Source organism: Balaenoptera borealis, assembly GCF_965194805.1.
Source record: "Balaenoptera borealis genome assembly, chromosome: 11".
NCBI lineage: Eukaryota > Metazoa > Chordata > Mammalia > Artiodactyla > Balaenopteridae > Balaenoptera > Balaenoptera borealis.
Window position 1 is genome coordinate 89,057,679 of NC_138868.1, and position 20,301 is coordinate 89,077,979.

The following is a 20,301-nucleotide window of genomic DNA, read 5'->3' on the forward strand; positions in this document are numbered from 1 at the left end:
GCTGTGCACGAGCCCTTCATCTTCCCCGCAGACACCACTGGTGCTTGCTCGGCCTCGCGGGTGATGCGGGGGGCACGGGAGACAGTCCTGTGTCCCCACCTTCTTGGGCTGCAGACAGGCCACGTTGGTCCTGTGGTGACTGGGGGCTCCCAGGAGAACCCCACCGCAGACCCGGAGAAGTGGCCCCAGAGAAGGTGACGTACGCCTGGGGCCGGGCCTCACCAGCCAGCCACGGGCCACCTGCAGCAACAGGCCTCTCGCCGTCCAGGGGCTGGGTGTTCGGGCGCCGTGGGGATGAGCTGCTGTCTGCACGGCAGCCGAGTTTGTACTGTTGAGCCCGGGGAGGCCCCTGGGTGGCTCCTGGAGAGGCTGGTCGCATTTCTTCCTGCCCTTGGCCTTAGAGCTCATCACGGTTCACGCCGTTTCTGGTTCCAAAAGGACCTGTGTTCATAAAGACCACGTGTTAGGACAGCACCAAAGTGTCTAGAAATCCGGGCCAGGAGGAGGAGGGAGGGGGATTGGCTGTGCCCGCCAGTGGCCTGAGAGCCCTGCCCGCCCGCAGAGACCTGGCCCGGGGCCTGTGGGGAGGGCGTGGCCCACGGTCCCCAGCGCTGGCCGTCTCTGGGTTCCAGGAGAACTGCGCCATCCTCGGGGAGCTGGTAAGGCTGCAGGCTCAGAAGTCCCGCCTGCTGGGGTTCAGCACGCGTGCCGACCCCGTGCTGGAGATGAACGCGGCCAAGACCAGCCAGGTGGTGGCCACTTTCCTAGGTAACCCCGCCTCCCCGAGTCCCAGTGGGGACGGGGGTCAGGCGGACCTTGACTGGACGTGGTGCTGCCTGAGACCCCACTGTGTCAGCCCTTGGGGGTCGCCTTCCCCAACCCTTCATTCTGCCTCGAGGGGCGTGGGTGGGGTGCGGCTGGGGGGCTGCCACAGGGACATAGCCGAGCCTCTCCCCTCCGCCCGCAGATGAGCTGGCCCAGAAGCTAAAGCCCCTCTGGGAGCAGGAGCGGCCGTGATCCTGGAGCTAAAGAAGGCTGAGTGTCAGAGGCGGGGCCTGCACTTTGACGGGCCCATCAACGTCTAGGACCTGCGCTACTACATGAACCAGGGGGAGGAGACGCGCTACCACGTGGACCAGTACCTGCTCAATGAGTCCTTCCCCATGCAGGTGGTCACGCAAGGGCGGCTGGGCATCTCCCAGGAGCTGCTGGGGCTGACCTTCGACCTGGAGAAGGGCACCAACGTGTGTGACGAAGATGTGAGGCTCTACATGGTCCGGGACGCGGCCTCGGGCAAGGTCATCCATCGGCAAGTTCTACCTGGACCTCTACCCTCGGTGCATGCGTGGGGGAACCTGTCGGCCGTGGGCCGGGGCTCCTCTGTGGAAGCGGGGCCTCACCCGCATCCCTCCCCAGGGAAGGGAAGTCCGGGCACATGGCCTGCTTTGGCCTGCAGCTGGGCTGCCTGCAGCAGGATGGGAGGCGCCAGATCACCATCGCGGCCATGGTGGCCAACTTCACCAAGCCTATGCCCAACCCGCCCTCCCTGTTGCAGCATGATGAGCTGGAGACCTACTTCCATGAGTTCTGGCAAGCGATGCACCAGCTCCGCTCTCAAGAGGGTGCGGGCGAGGGGCTGCAGGCAGGGGGCGGGGAGGGCCCGGGCTCTCCCATGGTCCTCAGGCAGACCCTCGCCACCGGATTCTTCCGCTGATGTCACCCCGCACGTGGTGACGCCCTCGGTGTCAGTTTCCATCATCAAACCCCACGCACTGGGCGCGTAAACAAGGGAACTGGATGGCCTCGAGACTCTGGAGGCTGGAAGTCCCAGATCAAGGAGTCAGGACTGGTTCCCTGCATGTTAAATACATGTATTCAAGAGTTGCCTTTAAAAAAGACAAAATAGAAGAAAGGAACGTTGCATGCAAATCTGGTGACAGGCGGTGATGAGAACCAGAGGGTAGGCTCTGAGGCCGGGAGCGCTGCGCCCTGTGAGGCCCTGGGGCTGCTGCTAGTCTCGGTGGAGGCTCAGCAAGTCCCAGTGACTTCCCCACGGCGGGGTCCCCAGCTGAGCGTCTGGGCCCAGGACCCAGTGCTCGTTCAGTCTTCCTGCGGTCAGCCCTTCGTCCTGAGAGCGATGCTCTCACAGGCTGCACCGGAGCGTGTGGGGACACTTTACTGAGCTGTGCAGCCGTCACTACTGCCCTGTTCTGGAACATTTCCCTCACCCCAAAAATGTCCCTCACGCCCTTACTGATCATTCCCTCCCCTCCCCTCCCCTGCCCCTGACAACCAGGAACCCACTCTGACTCTGTGGATCTACCTGTTCTGGACGTTTCCCCTCAGTGGGGTCACACCCTGTGTGTCCTTCTGTGTCTGACTTCTCTCGCTGAGCATCGTGTTCTCAGGGTGCATCCACGTGGCAGCGAGTGTCAGGGCTTCACACCTTTGCGTGGCTGAGGGCCGGAAAGAAGACAAACGAAAAGAAAGGCACGTTGCCTGCGACTCTGGTGACAGCCGGTGATGAGAACCAGAGGGTAGGCTCTGGGGCTGGGAGCGCCGCGCCCTGTGAAGCCCTGGCGCTGCTGCCAGTCTCGGCGGGGCACGGGCAGCGCCGTCCCCCAGGGGCTGCTGGACAAGTTCATCAAGTCCCGGCTGGCCAACCCCGGTGCGGCCGGGCCGAGGGAAAGGAAATGGGCTCCTGGACCGCCCGGCTGGAAAGCGCGGCCTGGACACAGTGCCAGCCCCCCGTCTCCTTCCTCCCGCCCCCCAGGCCTCTTCAACCTGCGCCAGATCGTCCTGGCCGAGGTGGACCAGGCCCTGCACACGCAGACGCCCTCGGACCCGGCCCAGGACAATGCCCGCCTCTGCCAGGAGATCCTCGGGGTCCCAGCCACGCCAGGTAGCCAAGCGCGCCCCGGGCCCACCTTAGCGGTCGGTTGGCGGCTACTGCCCAGATCAAGAGGATCCTCTGGTGGTGTGTGAAGGGCGACCGGCTGACGGGCTCTGGCCAAGGCCCGCTGACCTCTGGCCTCTTCCTGCCTGGGTTCCTGGGCTGGTCCCTCCAGCTGTGGCCCGCGGAGTCCGAGGGTGGGGTGGGCGTATCTGCACGTGCTTTCTGCAGAGCCTGCAAGAGGCAGGAGAGGGCTTCATAGGCCGGACGGAACTCGTCGACGAGGTTTGCAGGTGCGTGTCGGTGCGGAGACGCACTTCACTCCCTCGTGAGCGCTTTAACCCGCGCTCTCCCCGTGCTGGAGGGCGAGCCCTGACTCATCCCTCGGAGCCTCGGGCAGCTGTCCTTGTAAGAGGCTTAGGGGTGAACCCTCGTGAGCTTCAGCAGAAAGTCGGCAAAGATTGATTTGTGTCCCTCCACTGAGTGTTGGGCCAATACTCCCTCTAGTGGCAGGGGACTCAGACAGGGCTGCTTTGAGGCCCCAAGCTCTGCGCTCTGGTGAAGGGGCACGGAGCGGCCAGGGGGCCGGGCAGGAGCCTCTCCGCGTGTGTCCCAGGGACCCACCTGCCTGCGACCTTCGGCCGCCTGGCAGGAAGATACAACGCCCAGTCCTATGGCTACCCGTGCAGCGAGGTGTACTCCGCGGACACGTTCCACACACGCTTCAAGCAGGAGGGCGTCCTGAGTGGCAAGGTGAGAGGCCGTCCTGCCGCGCAGACCAACACGGTGGTCCTTGGCCTGGGCCTAGATGCTTGTGCCGCCCGCCTGGGCCTGCCAGGCTCTGAGGGCCCTGCCCTGGACCTCCTGCTCCCTTGCCCTTTGTTCAGTCACAGCAGAGGTGGCCACACCCACACCCTCAGTGAAGGCGGAGCTCCACTCTCCTGCAGCCCCGCCCCCTCTCGGCAGGATGCCATGGACTACAGAAGCTGCATTCTGAGGCCAGGTGGCTCCAAGGATGCCAAGGGCATGGTGAAGCTCTTCCTGGCTTGCGACCCCACGCAGGATGCCTTCCTCCTGAGCAAAGGGCTGCAGCTTGAGGGCTGCAAGTTCTGCCCACCCAGGCGGGCCCGGTGCCTTAGCCCCCCCGCCGGGGCGGGGGAGGGGCCGCGTGTCCTCCCAGCCCCTGAGTCCCTGGCGGCCGGCCTCGGCCAAAAGTCTCCACCTGGACGTGTCTGGAGAGCCTGGCGTCAAGGCTCCCCCTTGTTGCACTAATGCAATCCCCTCCTGGGGAGCCTTCCTGCTAACAAAACGGTTCTTTGAAAACGCAGCCGTTAATAAAAAGACTCCACTCCTGGTCTCTGCCTGCGGTCCCTTCCACCACAGGAGCGGCATGGGGGCCATCACACTGGGGGGAGTTCTGACCTTGGTCGGGGATCAGCCCTGCGGCCGTTGCAGGCTGCTCTCTGCTGGTGTAGCGTCTGGGTCACTGGGAGATGGCTGAGCTGTGGGGTGAGTTCACACGGGGATGGCTCCCCCAACCCTGGCCGGGCCGGCTCTCCAGTGAGGGGGTGTCAGGTTCCTGCCGGCCTCTCGCCTGCCCGGCACTGTTTGGCATGGCGGGGGCTGTGATTGGCTGCAGCTGCTTCTGGCGGTGGGCACAGCTGCGGGAAGCCCGGATGTGGCTGTCCCTGTGCCCGTGCCCTGTCCTCCTGCTCACGGCCGGACGGCTGGCTCCCTCCGCTCATCGGCAGCTGCTGAAGTCTGGACCACAGCAAGGGGCCGCCTTCCTGGGTCCTAGCAATTCCTCCCAAAGGCCTCAGGGATGCGGTTTGGTGGCAGTAGGAATTCAGAGAGGGTGCTGCCCCACTGGAGCGCTAGGGTGGGTCTGGACCGTCCCTTGTGTCCTTCCCTGGCCTTTGAGCTCCTTGGGAGCCCTGCCTCCGGCCCTTCGCCCCCACAAAGGATGCCAGGCAGCGGAGCGAGGGCGCGGGCAGCGCCCCGACCTTCTCCCCGGGGCCCAGGCGGGCAGGCTGTGCCACGTTCTGTCCTCCCCTCAGCCTGCCCGCCCGTTCTCACCCGCCCTGGGCCAGTCGGCTGTGGACCAGGCTGTGGTGTCTGCCCTTCTGCAGACCCGGCTCAGCTCCCTGCACCCACTTCTGTGCCTTCTGTGTTCTGGGCTGGTCGCAGGCCCAGAGCCGGTGGGCAGGCACCCCGTGGCCGGGAGGGCTGTTCCTGCGAATTCCCTGGGGCTCGAAAAGGAGCACAGCCAGCCTTCCATCCGGCACTTCTCCATGGACATGGAAGGGGCGTGTCGAGGCCTGGGGGCTGCTCGTCTTCCCGTGCACCGAGCCCCCCGATGGTCCCCGCGCAAAATCCAGGTGTGGCGCTGGCACCCCAGCCGTGCGCCGGCCAGTCTGTGGCGGGCGCCACAGGCCTCGGGCTCGTGGGCCACAGGGTTCCCGAGCGGCAGATCAGGACTGAGAGGGTGAGGTCTTTCCCCGGGTCCAGGGCCCAGAATGACGCCGGCTGGAGGCCCCTCCGCTCACCGCCCACACCCCCCCAGCCCCTGCCCTCACGTGAGCCCCCAGGGCTGAGCTCAGGTGTTGCATGCCCAGGCTCTCCGGCAGCCCAGTCCGTTCCCACTCCTCCATGGTCACTGAAGGACTTGGAAGCAGGTTGCCCCACAGAGACTGCTGTTCCCCGAGCCCTGGGCAGGGGGCAGGGAGGACGGGCACAGGGCCCTGCAGGAGTGTCGGCGCCGGGGTAGCTGGAGCAGCTCCACACAGTAAGTAAGAGCATCTCACCAAAAACAGTGCGTTTCTCCAGCCGCCCCGGGACCTGGGCTCAGGTCCTGGGGCAGGAAGGGGCAGCAGTGCAGCTGTTAGCTGTCACTGGGGGTCGACTGTGGCCCGGTGCCACCTCTTAGATCCTCCCCCGTCCCCTTCCGGGGTTGCGACCAGACCCCTGCCAATCGGGTTCTCACTCCTTCCCATCCCCTACGCCTGCTCCGTGAAGGTGGAAGGAACACATTTTTTAAAAGGTTAGAGCTCGGGCTTCCCTGGTGGCGCTGTGGTTAAGAATCCGCCTCCCAATGCAGGGGACAAGGGTTCAAGCCCTGGACTGGGAAGTTCTCACACGCTGCGGAGTAACGAAGCCCGTGCGCCACAACTACTGAGCCTGCACTCTAGAGCCCGCGAGCCACAACTACGGATGCCCGCGTGCCTAGAGCCCGTGCTCCGCAACAAGAGAAGCCACCGCGATGAGAAGCCCACGCACCGCAACCAAGAGTAGCCCCCGCTCTCCGCAACTGGAGAAAGCACGCACGCAGCAAGGAAGAGCCAACACAGCCAAAAATAAATAAAAGAAATAAATAAAATACATAAATAAATTTTTTAAAATCATATTAAAAACCTATTAATGTGATTTTAAAAAATAGTTAGCTACTTAGTTAATTGCACCAGGTCTTAGTTGCCACAGGCCGGCTCCTTAGTTGTGGCATTCAGATATTTTATATTCTTTTTTGTTCCTGAACAAAGGCCTCAGAATCCAGTACCTATTTGATAACGCTCACAGCATAGCTCAGCACGGAATAGCCACATTGTCTTTCTTTGGCTGCTATGTACCAAACAGCCTTTTGTACTGTTTTACCAAATGCATGTATTTAATACCTGTTTTAAAAAACATAGTGAGATCTCAAAACTTTAAATTGACTAAAGTAAGATTCTCTCTGTAGTACTACTTATTTGACCAACAAACACTACCTGATGACACCGGTGTGGTGCACTGAGCCTTACTCTAGCATATCGGGATAAACCCTGTTGCGACAAGTGTTCATCCTCCAAGTCCCCAAGGCCTGTCACACACTGCCAGCGAAACTGCTTCCTGCTTGGGAAAGAGTGCCCCAGTTCGTTTCTGCAAAAGCTTGAAGGCTATGGAAGCCCTCCAAAAGGTTAGAGGGCAAAGAACAACTCTAAAACTGGCACATTTGTTTAAAAAAAAAACACTTGTCAGTATTACAAGAGCCAGCTTGCTTTCCCTTGTGACACGGTTTCTTAGGAGGCAAGGGATGTGGCCATGTGACTTGGACAAGCCGTTTCCCTCTGTCTCAGTGTCCCACCTGTGAATGGGTAGTCTGACTCAACTTCATTACAGACATCTGAATAAGGATCATGAACAGTGGCACCTAATTTCCAAAATAAAAACAGGAGAATGAGTATGTCTTTTACAACAGGACGTCAAGTCTACCTCAATGATATTGCTAGCCTTGAGTCCAGTGCTTCTCGCTCAGTGCAATTGTGCCCCCCAGGGGACATCTGGGAAAGTCTGAAGGTGATTTTGCTTGTCACACCTGGGAGCAGAGAGAGGGGATGTTACGGGCATCTAGTGAGTAGAGGTCGGGACCTTGCTAAACACTCTACGATGCACAGGACTCACACCCACAGCAAAGGTTTATCTGGCCCCAAAAGTCAATGCCTTGCTTGAGAAACCCTGCCTTAGAGCAAACCACGGATACTCATCTTTAGCAGGTAACAGGGCATTTACTACCCACCTGTAAACCTACAGACTTCCCGACTTCCACAGCTAATCCTGTGGCAGGAATGAAATAGATAGCGTATGACCATCTGGTAGTATCTAGGTTTGCCCCTCAAGTCACACGGGACAGTGCTAGAGACTGACATTTTCTATATTGGAGGCCTTTGGCAAGCCACCAGTTTTCTAACCTAAAAAGTCTAAGCAGCATTATTACAATACACATAATAACACGACAACTCTGCTTTTATAGACAGATTAGATGTGGGAAAGGAGCTTATCTGACATCAGAAGGAAATGCTTTAAACGCATCACATCTGCTGGTTTGACTGTCAAATCTTGACAGCTGGAGAGGTAGGAAGGTAGACAGGAGAGAACACACCAAAGTTACGGGCCTGCTGAGTCCTCGGCTCTAACCATAATACACTTCGTACTGCCCTGGGTCCAGGGATATGTTCTAACAACCTCTCAGTCACTTACGGTCCAGAGACAGACCAAGTGTAAATTCACAATTACCAGCAAGTGTACCAAAATAAGGCAGAGTTAAGAAACTGAAACGCGAGCCCTACCTGCTCTTTTTCTTCTTCATCGACAGAATCACCTGATTTTGCTTTTTCAGGGTCTTCCTCAGGTATCTGTTTGGCAGGGCTGTCACACACAGTAAGGCCAACTGGTAGCTCAGCCAGACCCTAGATTTGCAGTGGGCACAAAACAACTTATATTCCTCCCTACCAAGAGTACCCTCTGTTTGGAAAGATTCAGGGCATGGACACCCTCTTCCCTCCAAGGAGAAGCCCTTTTTGCCAGGACATTAAAACAAGCTTTGAGCTTAATGTTTCTTTGGATGACAGGTTTAGAATACCACCGTTTTGCAAACCCTAAGAAATAATGGATCTAGACTTTGATCAACGGCGGCTAGAATCACCAAAGAGACATTACATGCCTCTGATGGACAGCCCCATACCGTCAATGAAGTCGCACAAAATAAAGCTGGAATCTGATCAGGACTCTAGACCTAACTACCAGTTGACAGAAAACTGGACACAAGGGAACACATTCACCACTGAAACGATGCAGTCAGCCAGACCTAGAAGCTATTAGACAAAAGACCTATTTTCTTTAAAGAAATGGCAAGAAAATAAGGAATCTATCACTTGAAAGGCTTAAGGAACAAATCAACCAAACTCTGTTACACAAGGGGAGGTATGAACACTACTATATATTTGTTAGTAAGGAACTGTTACACTTTGTAAGGCATGTTTTGTCTTCTTCAAAAGACTGTTTGCTAGATGTTAGCAATTATAGCAAAATATGAATAAAAAACTTGTCAGAGAAAGAGACCTTGTCATCTAGAAATATCGTATTTTTGGATAAGATGACATGTCCGATTTGTTTCAAAGTAATCCAACTGGGGGGACATGGGTGTGTATGGAGTTGTAATCCATTTGGAATAATTTTCACTTGGAGCATATGGGGTTATAGATGAAACAACAGCCAGGAGCTGTTAACTGTTCATACTGGGTGATAGGTACACAGGGGTTCATTTTACTATCCTTGGTATTTTGTGTATGTACATTTGAAGTTTCCCATGCTAAGAGTAAACATGGATGAGGTCTTCAGAAATGCTGTTCATGAATGTCTAAAAACAGAATATCAAAAGGGAAACCGAAGCAATGTGGAAGTCAGAATTACTAAGTTACATCCTACTAATTCTATATGTGTTTTACCAAAAACAGTTGGCCCCTAAAATGGGGGCTGTCCATTCATTATATACTGACCCCCCTGTGAAATGAGATGTGATGGTGGTCTGCCTGGTAGTTTGCCTTGTAATCCTACATGAGGGGCTACATGAGACTTCAGCTGCTTACAGAAAAGAAACAAGAAAGCCACTATGAATAAAGAGTTCAAGCCAAGGTATAGTTCTTCAGCATTAGCAAGCTGGTGCACAGACCAGGTTCTGAGGATTAAGTATCCTTCTCTTCTTATTCTAAGCAACCACCGTCTTCATAAAGTCATCAAATTAGCACCTGCCAGTTTGCTAGGCCAGTTTAACACAAGCTCTTGGATGAAGGGCCCAACCCTGAGACGGACAAGGAAACAGAGCCTCTGCTTATTTCATCAAACGATGAAGTGGCCAAGCACCTGACCTGAGCTCAAGTCCCAGGCTCTTATTTTTAAAAATTCCAGAAGAGTTACTCTGACTACAAGCGGGGAAGGAGTCTAAATGTTTAGCTTCAACAGGCATGTCACTTACAAGTCATAAATATCAGCAGCTCCTGTTTTCTTATACCTCATCAATTCAACCACATTTGGGGATCTAATGCTCTATAATTTGGTCGAAGACAAAAATTTTAAGTATATATCTAAGCTAGTTCGAAGTATACACAAGAGGGAATTCCACGGCGGTCCAGTGGTTAAGACTCGGCACTCTCACTGACGAGGGCCCGGGTTCGATCCCCGGTTGGAGAACTAAGATCGTACAAGCCGAGCAACACAGCCACCCCCCACCACCCCCCCCCCAAAAAAAAAAAGATACACAAAAAACAAGTACTGCCGGTGGAGGGGTTGTGTGTGGGGGGAACAGACAGACCCTATGGCACCAAGTCTGTCCTCCCCTTAGGCGGTACCAGACTCCAACGAGGTCAAACGAGTCAAGTGCTCTTACATTTTGTTTCTCCATCGGACTTGCTTCTCCTGGGCATGCAAAGTTTGCAAACAGGTTTGGGGGACTTCTTTTTCTCTGCTATTTCCACTCTGCGCTCCTCACCACTTGTCTGGCTCCCGTTTTCTAGACATCCATTCACTTCCCGACTGAAAGCATGAGCTCCGTTCTCCAAGGACAAATCTGTATTTAAAAGGGATTTGACTTCAGCCAGGTAGCCCTCCTACAGCAGGAAAGGATAATTTAAGTAGCAGTGAATGTCAACAAGTGGCCATGAGAGAATAAGGAAACACATGCACTTCCTTTATAACTATCAGGTAACAGGGAGAGGTGGGATGATCCTGCCTCCCTGGTCACAGACAAGTTACATGGGAGGAAACGTTTTCTAGCCGCCGGGATGCTGACGACTTAACCTCTGATAATTCTTCTTTATGTCATTTGGTTTCCAAGTCACATAACTGATTCTTTATTTCTCTCTGCAGAAATTCAGGCAAGAGATTCCATTTCTCCTTCACGCATTCCTAAGGGAAGGATATATGTTTAGAAGTCTCCACATTCCCAAGCTATGAACCAACGGACTAATACACAAATAGTTACACTGCCTGGTCACATAACAATGACTGAATGGCGGGCAATGCTGAGTCGGCCGAAAAGAAAACGAAATATTCACAAGACATGTTCCTGTTGTTTTCGTTAAGATCATATCACACCATCTCCAGAGTGGTGAAAAATGGAAAGATTAAAGGTGAAACAGACACATAATAGCATACTAGAACAAACCTGATTTTGAAAAACAGTGTGACCAGGACAAGTTATAATCCAGACTTGATGGTACGGAACCCAGACTGGGAAACTCGATGACTTACCAAAAGCTAACCAATAATAGCCTATTAGTCCAGCACGTTAGACAAAAACATCCACGTTATCTTCAACTTCAGGGAAAAGAGAGCCAATTCCACTTAAATTTGTTTTTAGGAACTACACAGTGTCGGTCAAATGGTCACATTTGATCATACATTTTGTTAAGGTGGAGATTACCTTACCTTTTCTGTTAAACTATCTCTTTCCAAATCTTTGAGCCTGGGGGAAGAAAAAGGGAAGAAACAAACACTTGTTCGGCAACATTGTCTATCTGTAAGAATACCACAGTTTAAAGAACTTTGGAAAGAAGTTTAACATGAATGTTAGAAAAAAATACAATGGCTTTTCCCTCCCCCAGTGTCTAGAATGCCCTAAGGTAATGCCTACACGTTAAGAAGTTATTTTCCATATGAATGAGGTCCCCCTTTTGGGGGGTAGTTTTCTGATGGTGGTAAGAGATGGTAGAGGAGCTCTAGAACAACATTTTTTCTTTTTTTTTTTTAAACGTTATTTTAAAGACACTGGGAAAGGGGAAGCAGGTCACACAGTTGGGTTCCTTCCCAAGCTAACTGACCTATAGGTGGTCTTCCTCCAGTTGGACCTGACAAGATTTCATAGAAGGGCATACAGAGGTTAGAAAGAGTGGACCAGGGTGACAGGATGCTGTGGGGAACAGCCAGCTAACATTCCCAAAGGCCAGGATGGGGTGGTGGCAGCATTCTGAGGAGGAATATACGAAAATGGAGGAGTCAAGGCATCTGGGGCAGCAGGGGGTGCCCACACACAAGCAAGAGAGATGAAGCTAGAAAAGTGGGCTGGCGCCTCACCCAAGAGCTCATCCTTGCAAACGTTTGTACCCAGTCATTCAGAAGTGCAGAACTGTCATGAGTTTAGCTGGAAAATCATGGCCTGATTTGGTTCTTGAAGATTAGTATCTTGCCTCTTTGGGGAGGAAGGCAGCGAAAAGAAGAAAGGAACAAAACTAGAAGACACCGAGGAAATGGGGAGGCTGCTGTTCCTAGCCTGGGTGCTGACTGTGGGCAGTTGGGTGCGAACAGGTCTAACCAGCTGGGCAAGCGTCCCTCAGCAGAGGGGCAGCACCCTGGGCAGGCGCTGGGCCTCCACCATCTATGGATCCTCCCCTCCAGCACCCAGGCTAGGTACTCAGTTACCAGCAGCCCAAAGGGCAGGAACAGAGCTCTGCCAGGCTGGCCTTCCCAGAGGGCACGTGTAAGCAGCACAGCCAGGAAGGTGAGCGACAGGCTTTGCTGGCTTGTCGGGAAGGAGGGCGACGTCTGGCTCAGCACGGCTGGAGTCAGCGCTAGCCTCCCCTCGGACACGGGCACTGGGCCCCCGGCCTCAGGCACACACAGGCCTCCAAAGCCCTTCCCTCAGGATGGCGCTCAGACCCTCCACCCAGCCCACCCTCCCACCCCAAACACCAGCAGGTCAAGCACCACTCACAGAAGGGGGCCTTTAAAGGGCTTTGGAAAATCTTAGAATCCGGACATGGAAGCTACTATGTTTCACTTGTAGCTGAGAGCTCTGCTTCCAGAGCACAGGATGGCCGAGGGGGGCGAGACGGGAGGGTCTCGCTGTGACCCCCAGGCACCGCTGGCCTTTTCAGCCACATGCCTGCCTTCCTTGGAAATACATTTCATTAACAGCCAAACGGAACACCCTGAGAAACAGGAGGAATTATTGGTTCGTTTCAACCCTTAGCAACAGTGAATTTTCACCACCGGGTATTTCGTCTGCTCTCTGCAATGCGCTGGAACTTGACTTTGTGCTAAACGTGCCTCAGCTGTCCACGGCACCCGACACACTTGGCGACTCCTAATATAGGCCTCCTAACGTGCATGTGGTTAATACTGGCTCTTTTAATTTTAGCACATCGGAAAACATAAGGGGTATAAGTTCTAGTAGCATTAAAAACAAGAAAGAGTTAACCAATTCTAATAGTAGCTTTTCCTTTTTGACCACTTCCCAAAATTATAGTTCCCTTTTTCTGTCTAGCAGTTGTGGATGGTTCCTTCACCAATGGAGAAGTTATCCACTGGTACTGAGACAGAAATGATAAATATGCCATTTAAGTTACAGGTAATTTAGGAGGGTTTGATCTTCATTGGAAATTAAGATACTTTAAGTTAGTCAAAGGTTTTCAATCTGCATTTCTGGGAACCTAAATTAAGGCATCACACAATATTTTCAAAAACAGAAAAGCCATTTCATTGGACTAAAAACTTAGTTTTAAGATGGCACAAAGCACCTTGATCATTTTCTTTTAAGAAAGAAAGAAAAACGAGCCATTAAAGAGAAATTCTTCCGAGAGAACTAAAACATGCTATATACCTCTGACTTGGCACTCCTTCCATCTGGAGAACTTTTTGGATAACTGCTTTCATCACAGAATGATCTAAAGTAAAATAAATTGAAATTAGAGTAATTATTTCCCAGTGAGTGGCTATTTCCATTTAAAACCAAAAGCCAACTAATTATTGCTTTTCCCATAAAATTAAATATGAAATCTACATTATGTAATTATACACTTATTTCCCCCTTTGTGTATTCTAATTTCTTCCTCTAAAACCTAAGATGCCATCTTGCAGACTGCCCCCAGTGGCTACTATTTTGGCCGCAGCAAAGGTCAACTTTAAACATTTTGCATCTAAAGTGGCTTTGGATACCTTTGGATAGAAAGTACAGTCTGAGCACTGTCCAGACACTTAGATACCTAAAGCGCATCTAAGATAACAAACCAAAGTCCTGATATTCCCTCAAAAGCTGCTCCTCCCATCAGCCCCCTTTTTCTAAGTGATACCACCCAGTTGCACACATAATCATCAACGACTTGTCTCCTTGTTACTATTTCCTTCATACCCCACATCTAATCTATCGGCAAGCCCTGTTAGCTACACCCGCAAAACACAACCTGATTTCAACCACTTTTCACTTGCTCCAAACTTCCAACCTAAGCTAAGCCATAAACATCTCGTATTTGGACCACTGTGATAGTCTCCTAACTGGTCTCCCTGTTTCTCTTCTTTATCCCCCCAAGTCTATTCTCTATACCAAGTCATCTTATTCAGATACTATTTGGATCATGCCTTTTTCCAGTTCAAAACCCTCTACTCATTTAGAATAATCCACACCTTTACTCTGGCCTTCAAGACTTTACAAGATCAGACCCCTGGCTAGCTCCTTGACCTCATGTCATACCACACTCTTCTTTACTCACTACTCTGACCATGTTGGCCTCCTTGCTTTTCCTTAAATACTCCACCCACCTACATGCCTGCATACTCATTGCCTCCTTGTCCTGGAATGTGCTTACCCCAGATCTTCCATGGCTTGCTCCTCTCTTCATTCAGGTCTCCATTCAAATGCCACCTCTCCAGTGAAGCTGTCCCCTGACAAACCTATCCAATGGAGTCCTACCTACTCCCCCTCACTCTCCTTACATTAAGATATTTTTGCACTTCCTACTGTCTAAAATTATGTTACTTATCTGTTTACTCATTTCTATCTGAACCCCTTCACTAGAATGTAAGCTCCACGAGGGCAAGACTTTTGTCTGTCTGGTTCACTGCTTTATCCCTAGTGCCTGACCCCGTATCTGGCACACAGAAGCTATTAAAAAAATTACTTGTGAAACTGACAAATGAATAAAGTACTCCTTGCAAGAATTCAGAGGTTGCACAACAAGGAAATAATGCTCTTGGTGGAAGCAGGCTTAGTATCTAGGTTCACCTCTATTCAGAGTAGAGATAAGAACAATTTAAAGGTATAACTCACTTTAATTAGTACATTATCGGCTAAAAACATAAGGGAAGTGCAACATTAGAAAAGTACAGTTGACACTTGAACAACATGGGTTTGAACCTCGCGGGTCCACTGACACACGGATATTTTTCAATAAATATGTACTATCGTCCTACACGAGCCAAGGTTGGTTGAATCCACAGATGCGGAACCACTGACTATAAACTTATACTCAGATTTTCAGCTGCGTGGGGGGCGGCACCCCTAACCCCCAAGCTGTTCAAGGGACAACTGTATACGATGAGGAAAGTGAAACACGTTAAGTTTTAAAAACTGTCAATACGTGAACAAACTCTTTTTGTTTTGCTATGTGTTACTCAATTTAAAAAAAAAAGTGACCACATACCAACAAGTGGATTTTTTTCTTATATCCAAAACGACCAGAGTTCTGTTGCTTTCAAGGGCCTTTAGTAAAGCCTTTGCTCCTTCACTGGTGAGGCCACACTGCTGCAGGTCAAGTGCTTTCGATGAAAGACAAAAGGTCACTTGCGAAGTCCATACAGATTTAACATATAGACAACTCTCATTTTCTCACGTGTGGAAGAGTCCTGCACAAGACCAGCCATGGCAGGTTTGTAATTTTGGGTATGGAAAAAAACAGAAACGTATACGCACACACATAATGCATAATCCAATTTAAAAACCTCTTCTTGGAATGTTCATTGCAGCTCTATTTACAATAGCCAGGACATGGAAGCAACCTAAGTGTCCATCGACAGATGAATGGATAAAGAAGATGTGGCACATATATACAATGGAATATTACTCAGCCATAAAAGGAAATGAAATTGAGTTATTTGTAGTCAGGTGGATGGACCTAGGTCTGTCATACACAGCGAAGTAAGTCAGAAAAAGAAATACCGTATGCTAACAGATATATACGGAATTAAAAAAAAAAATGGTTATGAAGAACCTAGGGGCAGGACAGGAAGAAAGACACAGGTGTAGAGAATGGACTTGAGGACACGGGGAGGGGGAAGGGTAAGCTAGGACGAAGTGAGAGACTGGCATGGACATATATACACTACCAAATGTAAAACAGCTAGTGAGAAGCAGCAGCACAGCACAGGGAGATCAACTCGGTGCTTTGTGACCACCTAGAGGGGTGGGATAGGGAGGCTGGGAGGGAAATGCAAGAGGGAGGAGATATGGGGATATATGTAAATGTATAGCTGATTCACTATGTTACAAAGCTGAAACTAACACACCATTGTAAAGCAATTATATTCCAATAAAGATGTTAAAAACATTTTTTTAATAAAAAGTTTTAAAAATCCCATTTCTAATCTTCATTGACCTCCAACCTATCCTGTGACGTTAACATATCCCTGTACAAACCAAATAATTTTTTCCACTTAATAACCAATACTTTTAGTAAATATTCTTTTACTTTACTGTTTTCAGTCCTTTCTTGTATGAATATTTATTATATATGATATATATGCCTTAAAATAGTAATCTGATGAAATGAGATTTTATTTTAACATTTAGAAGGCAAGGCAAACATGCTGTCCACCTGAGGAATACCAAATTCCCTGTAGTACTGCCTGTAAATATGTCCAAATTTGTGAGTGCTTATATAGGCAAAATATACAAATAATAGATTGAATTATCTATATGATTGAACAATTGGTGCTGTGATTTTTAAAAATCTGATCACTATAGCTATCACATATAATTATATAACATATTAAAAGTTTTCAATAAAATCATAGCAGTACCTTCCAACAAAAGTAGGATTTTTTCAGCTAGATAAATATTATGAGATTTCCTAGTCCGAATTCAATTTCTGAATTATAATAGGATTGAAATGACTCACTGACATTGACTTGTTTAAACGATCTTTTTACTTCTGGACCACTAATCTTTATCCTATACCACACAGCTAGCTGCTAAGGCTTCTATATATACTTCATTAACTGTACCATTGATATGGCTGATGTGTAAAAAAGTCAATTCATATAAAGTTCTGGTTAGCAATTTCTGGTTTTTATTTTACCACAAGACAATAATTTTAAACCAAATTTTTATTAGCAATGTATAATAATAATAGTGAAAATAATCAAATGGTAATATTAAATAGCAATAGCACGGTTTAACTACATATTGAGAAACTGGACAAATTACTTTTGGGTTTTAATTTTTTTCAATGCTGACCATGAAAAACATCTTAAAACTATCTCCAAAGCTATCTATCTGCTATTTAAACAAAATATTCTAAAAGAAAAAGTGCAATATTGTTAAATATTATCAAATTAACTCACTGAGTCTTCTTTTAGAAATTTAAGAAAGGTTAGGAGGTTTAAGAAAAAAAAGAAGAGGATCCATATACAATTTAAATAGTTTACACTTTTATAAAATATGCCAAATATTTGACTCTCAAAAGAAAAGCTATGTATCATATTAATGTCCAGCTTAATGCCCCTTTTAAATCGAGAAAAGAAATTTAAGGAGTTTCCCCTTCTATATTTAAGGTATACATTTTCTTAACAACTGGAGAGCATTCAGAGCACAAATGTCATTCTTTCATTACAACAATAATAGGTTTAAATTCTCAGCTTATTTTAAGTACACAATTTTATCTGTGTAGTGTGTTTGCAATCACTGTAAACCTCTGTCTCAGGAGCTCTCTTTTCTGTATTAGAAAGTTTTCAATAGTATTGGCTTCTTTGAAGAGTCCATCTATCTCGTCAATATACGATGCATCTACTGCTGCTCTCTCACTAATGGGGAAAAAAAAGTTTTACATTAAACTAAATAGTAATAACATCTAAACACACTATCATAGTCATGTGTTCTATTATGCTATATTTGTTAGCTATTTCATTTAAATGGCTTTGTACATCAAAAAGCTTCATTAATTTACAAACACTGCTCAGTAAAAGTTAAATTAGTTCCACAAATATTTTTGACTACTCAAAGTCCCTTGACACAGCAGAATCTGTATCTTACACATTATAATTCTAATATTAAACTATATACATTAACAGCCACACAAACCATTATTCAAATACAGTGACTGTCCAGTAGTTTTAAAAAACACCTTATAAAACATGATAGTCTCAGGCCAACAGAATAAATTCAGCCTTCAAATATATATTGATAATATTTAAATATTTCATAAATATATTTACTTTATCTTTAACATCACTCTATTATTATGGTTAACTTCACCAAATGGTATTTTTCTGAAAGTTTTTTCATAAAATTTTAAGTGTTTTATCATCTATTGATAATTAGAGAACAAAATATATCCAGCCTCGTTTCAGCTCTGAGAGTATCAAAACAAAAGATGTTTAGTGGAAAAGGTAGTCTTTGAAAATAAACAACTAATCTACTATAAGAAACTGAGGTAGAATAAAAAATTTCAAAATTATAATTACTAGATAGGTTTTGTAGCCCCTGAACTAAACTTCCCATTATGGAGTTTCCAGAAGAAAACCTCTATGTGTAAAATAAAGACTCAAGAGAATATACTGTAAGTACTTGCCTTAAGATCTTTGCATATGTAGACAACATTAGATTAATTTCCTTGCTCATATCTGTTCAAAAATAAATCACTAAGTTAACTATAATAAACTTTCCATATTATAATATCAATGTATAGAAATATAAGCACTTTATAGATCACCATTCAAATCTTTCTCCAGGGCTTCATCTTTATAAAATAGTCCAGAGCTTTCAGAGAAAGAAGAATCTGATTTTCCAAGAGAGGACAGTTGTGGACTATCTGGCATTTGAGGCTAATAGAAGAAAGTAGAGAAAATAGGTAAATTGCTAGCAAGATGCTTAAGATATATACATTCTGTTAAAAAAAAAAAAGCAAATAAAACATCTTTCAGAGAAAAGCAAACATGCTGGAAATTATATACTCTTGTGTCCTGGTTAGTTATTTGTAATTTTATTAACCAGCAAACTTTTAGGCCCAACTTTGTTCAACATAATAATTTTATTATGTGTTTAGACTTTGAAAATAGTATTAATCTCCTGATGAAAAAGTTTCCTGTATCTTGCACCAGCAGATGTTTTCCATAGCAAAAGAGCAAAACTTTCATTTGTATAACAGCCATATGCTTGCAAATTTTTGCAAGATAACATAATCTTTAAGGGAACAAATAATGTTCTAAATGTAAACAGATCAATTGGTGGGGCAGTAGTGAAGAAGGGCAGGATACAGTGCTCTTTTTCAAAAATATCAGCAAGTATAGTACCTAGGTATCCTACTTAGGTATCAAAATAATTATGTAAAGTCTTATGTATCATAAAGGCATGAACCCACTTCTGTCTCTAGATCACAAATTACCACAAAGAAACCTCCCAATAGTTTCCTGGAGGCCTATACTTAGTGAAAAGGCAGCTGGAGTCAACAGAGTTCCTGCTGGGACAATCCCAGCTCTGGGAATATGAAGACATTAAATTCCATTTATCAGTCGAATTATCTTAAATGGAAAAAATTTGAGAAGTATATAAAATAAAAGAGTAAGGCTCCACAAGCACAAAGATTACCTCCAACTCTCTTGGTCTCTTGCAATTTCTAGTATCAGGTTTTACAAGGTGACTGGCCATCATATTCTGGAGGCAAGAGCTGCAAAGTTTAGAGCAATGTCAATTTTAGGTACAAACTCATGCTGCTGCTTTCTTGAATCCTTCCCTTTCTTTCCACTCCTCCTGCCACTGTTAGTTTGGGCTCTCATTATTTGTCACTTACCTAACCTACTCAAATTCTCCCTTCTCTGTTTCATTCTACCAACTGCTGTTTGGGCAGTCTTTCAAAACTCTGATTACTGCATTCCCTTAACTCAAAAAACCTTCCCTTGACCATTCATTGCTCCAGAATAAGTTCAAATTCTATAGTAGAGCATCCAAAGTCCTACATCACCTGGGCCAGCCTACCATCCCCATGATTTCCTTCTACTCCCTCTATATACAGTCAGCCAAGCCTGTCTCTTTGGCACTTTCTGCCTTGTCTCAGGATTCATTCAAGATTTTTCTGCCTTCACAAAATCTTAATGTTGAAACAAATCTTACAGTTCATCTAATTCAATCTCAATTTTACAGATGTGAAAACAGAGGCAGAGATAGATAGTTGATCAAATTCAAACATGTAAAATTGGGCCAGACTAGAACCAAGATCTCTTCTAGTCTAAAAGAGACTTCTGTTTCCACTGTCCTATCTTACCTTCATACGGCATCAAATTTTACTTTTAAATTACTTTCCCATAAATTCTTAAGATAATTTTCCTGGGAGTCTGAAAGATTACGTTTAAACCTGAAAAATGTTGAAACCTAGAATGGTATAGTCTCTACACCCTAACGGATGAGGATCTCTGTCTACACTCAAGTTATCATTTGCTTTGCTTACTTTTTGAGAAACTATGCTGACCTGGAAAACTGTAATGAATCTGTCTGCTTAGTCATGTATAATATTCATATATATGACAGAAAGGCAGCAACAACAAATAATAAAGATGTCTGTTTAGTAAATTCCATATAGCGCTTCTACATTCCTGTCAGTACCTTTCTAGTATGTAAA

At 47.5% G+C, this 20,301-nt stretch overlaps 2 protein-coding genes across 5 annotated transcripts in view; both read right to left on the reverse strand.

Moving 5' to 3' along the window:
* Positions 1-330: 330 nt before the first annotated feature.
* On the reverse strand, positions 331-15,614 carry LOC309606451 (DNA (cytosine-5)-methyltransferase 1-like). The gene is made up of 9 exons (XM_082343581.1): positions 15,115-15,614; positions 13,299-13,362; positions 11,129-11,165; positions 10,089-10,308; positions 3,026-3,127; positions 2,324-2,456; positions 1,577-1,886; positions 1,143-1,226; positions 331-441 (listed from the first exon to the last, which is right to left on the reverse strand). The coding sequence occupies exons 2-7, from the start codon at positions 13,349-13,351 to the stop codon at positions 1,862-1,864; spliced, it is 570 nt and encodes a 189-aa protein (XP_082199707.1). The 5' UTR covers positions 13,352-13,362; positions 15,115-15,614; the 3' UTR covers positions 331-441; positions 1,143-1,226; positions 1,577-1,861.
* Positions 15,615-15,621: 7 nt separating this feature from the next.
* Positions 15,622-20,301, reverse strand: part of TEX12 (testis expressed 12) — a 38,007-nt gene continuing 33,327 nt past the window's right edge. For all 4 annotated transcript variants that reach the window (XM_082343611.1, XM_082343612.1, XM_082343610.1 and 1 more), the window contains exons 2-5: positions 19,275-19,353; positions 18,400-18,511; positions 18,259-18,310; positions 15,622-17,491 (exon numbers count right to left, since the gene is read on the reverse strand). In XM_082343611.1, coding sequence (XP_082199737.1) covers positions 17,347-17,491; positions 18,259-18,310; positions 18,400-18,511; positions 19,275-19,337 — 372 coding nt within the window. In that variant the 5' untranslated portion in view covers positions 19,338-19,353 and the 3' untranslated portion in view covers positions 15,622-17,346. The remainder of the gene's footprint in view (positions 17,492-18,258; positions 18,311-18,399; positions 18,512-19,274; positions 19,354-20,301) is intronic.

Bases quoted from the DNA above. Each gene is read 5' to 3' on its own strand.
- LOC309606451 (XM_082343581.1), bottom strand. From the start codon at position 13,351: ATGAAAGCAGTTATCCAAAAAGTTCTCCAGATGGAAGGAGTGCCAAGT. The intron at 11,166-13,298 runs GTATATAGCATG...TTCTTCCCCCAG, and splicing joins GAAGGAGTGCCAAGTCAGAG to GCTCAAAGATTTGGAAAGAG. The intron at 10,309-11,128 runs GTAAGGTAATCT...TTCCTGCTGTAG, and splicing joins GAGATAGTTTAACAGAAAAG to GAGGGCTACCTGGCTGAAGT.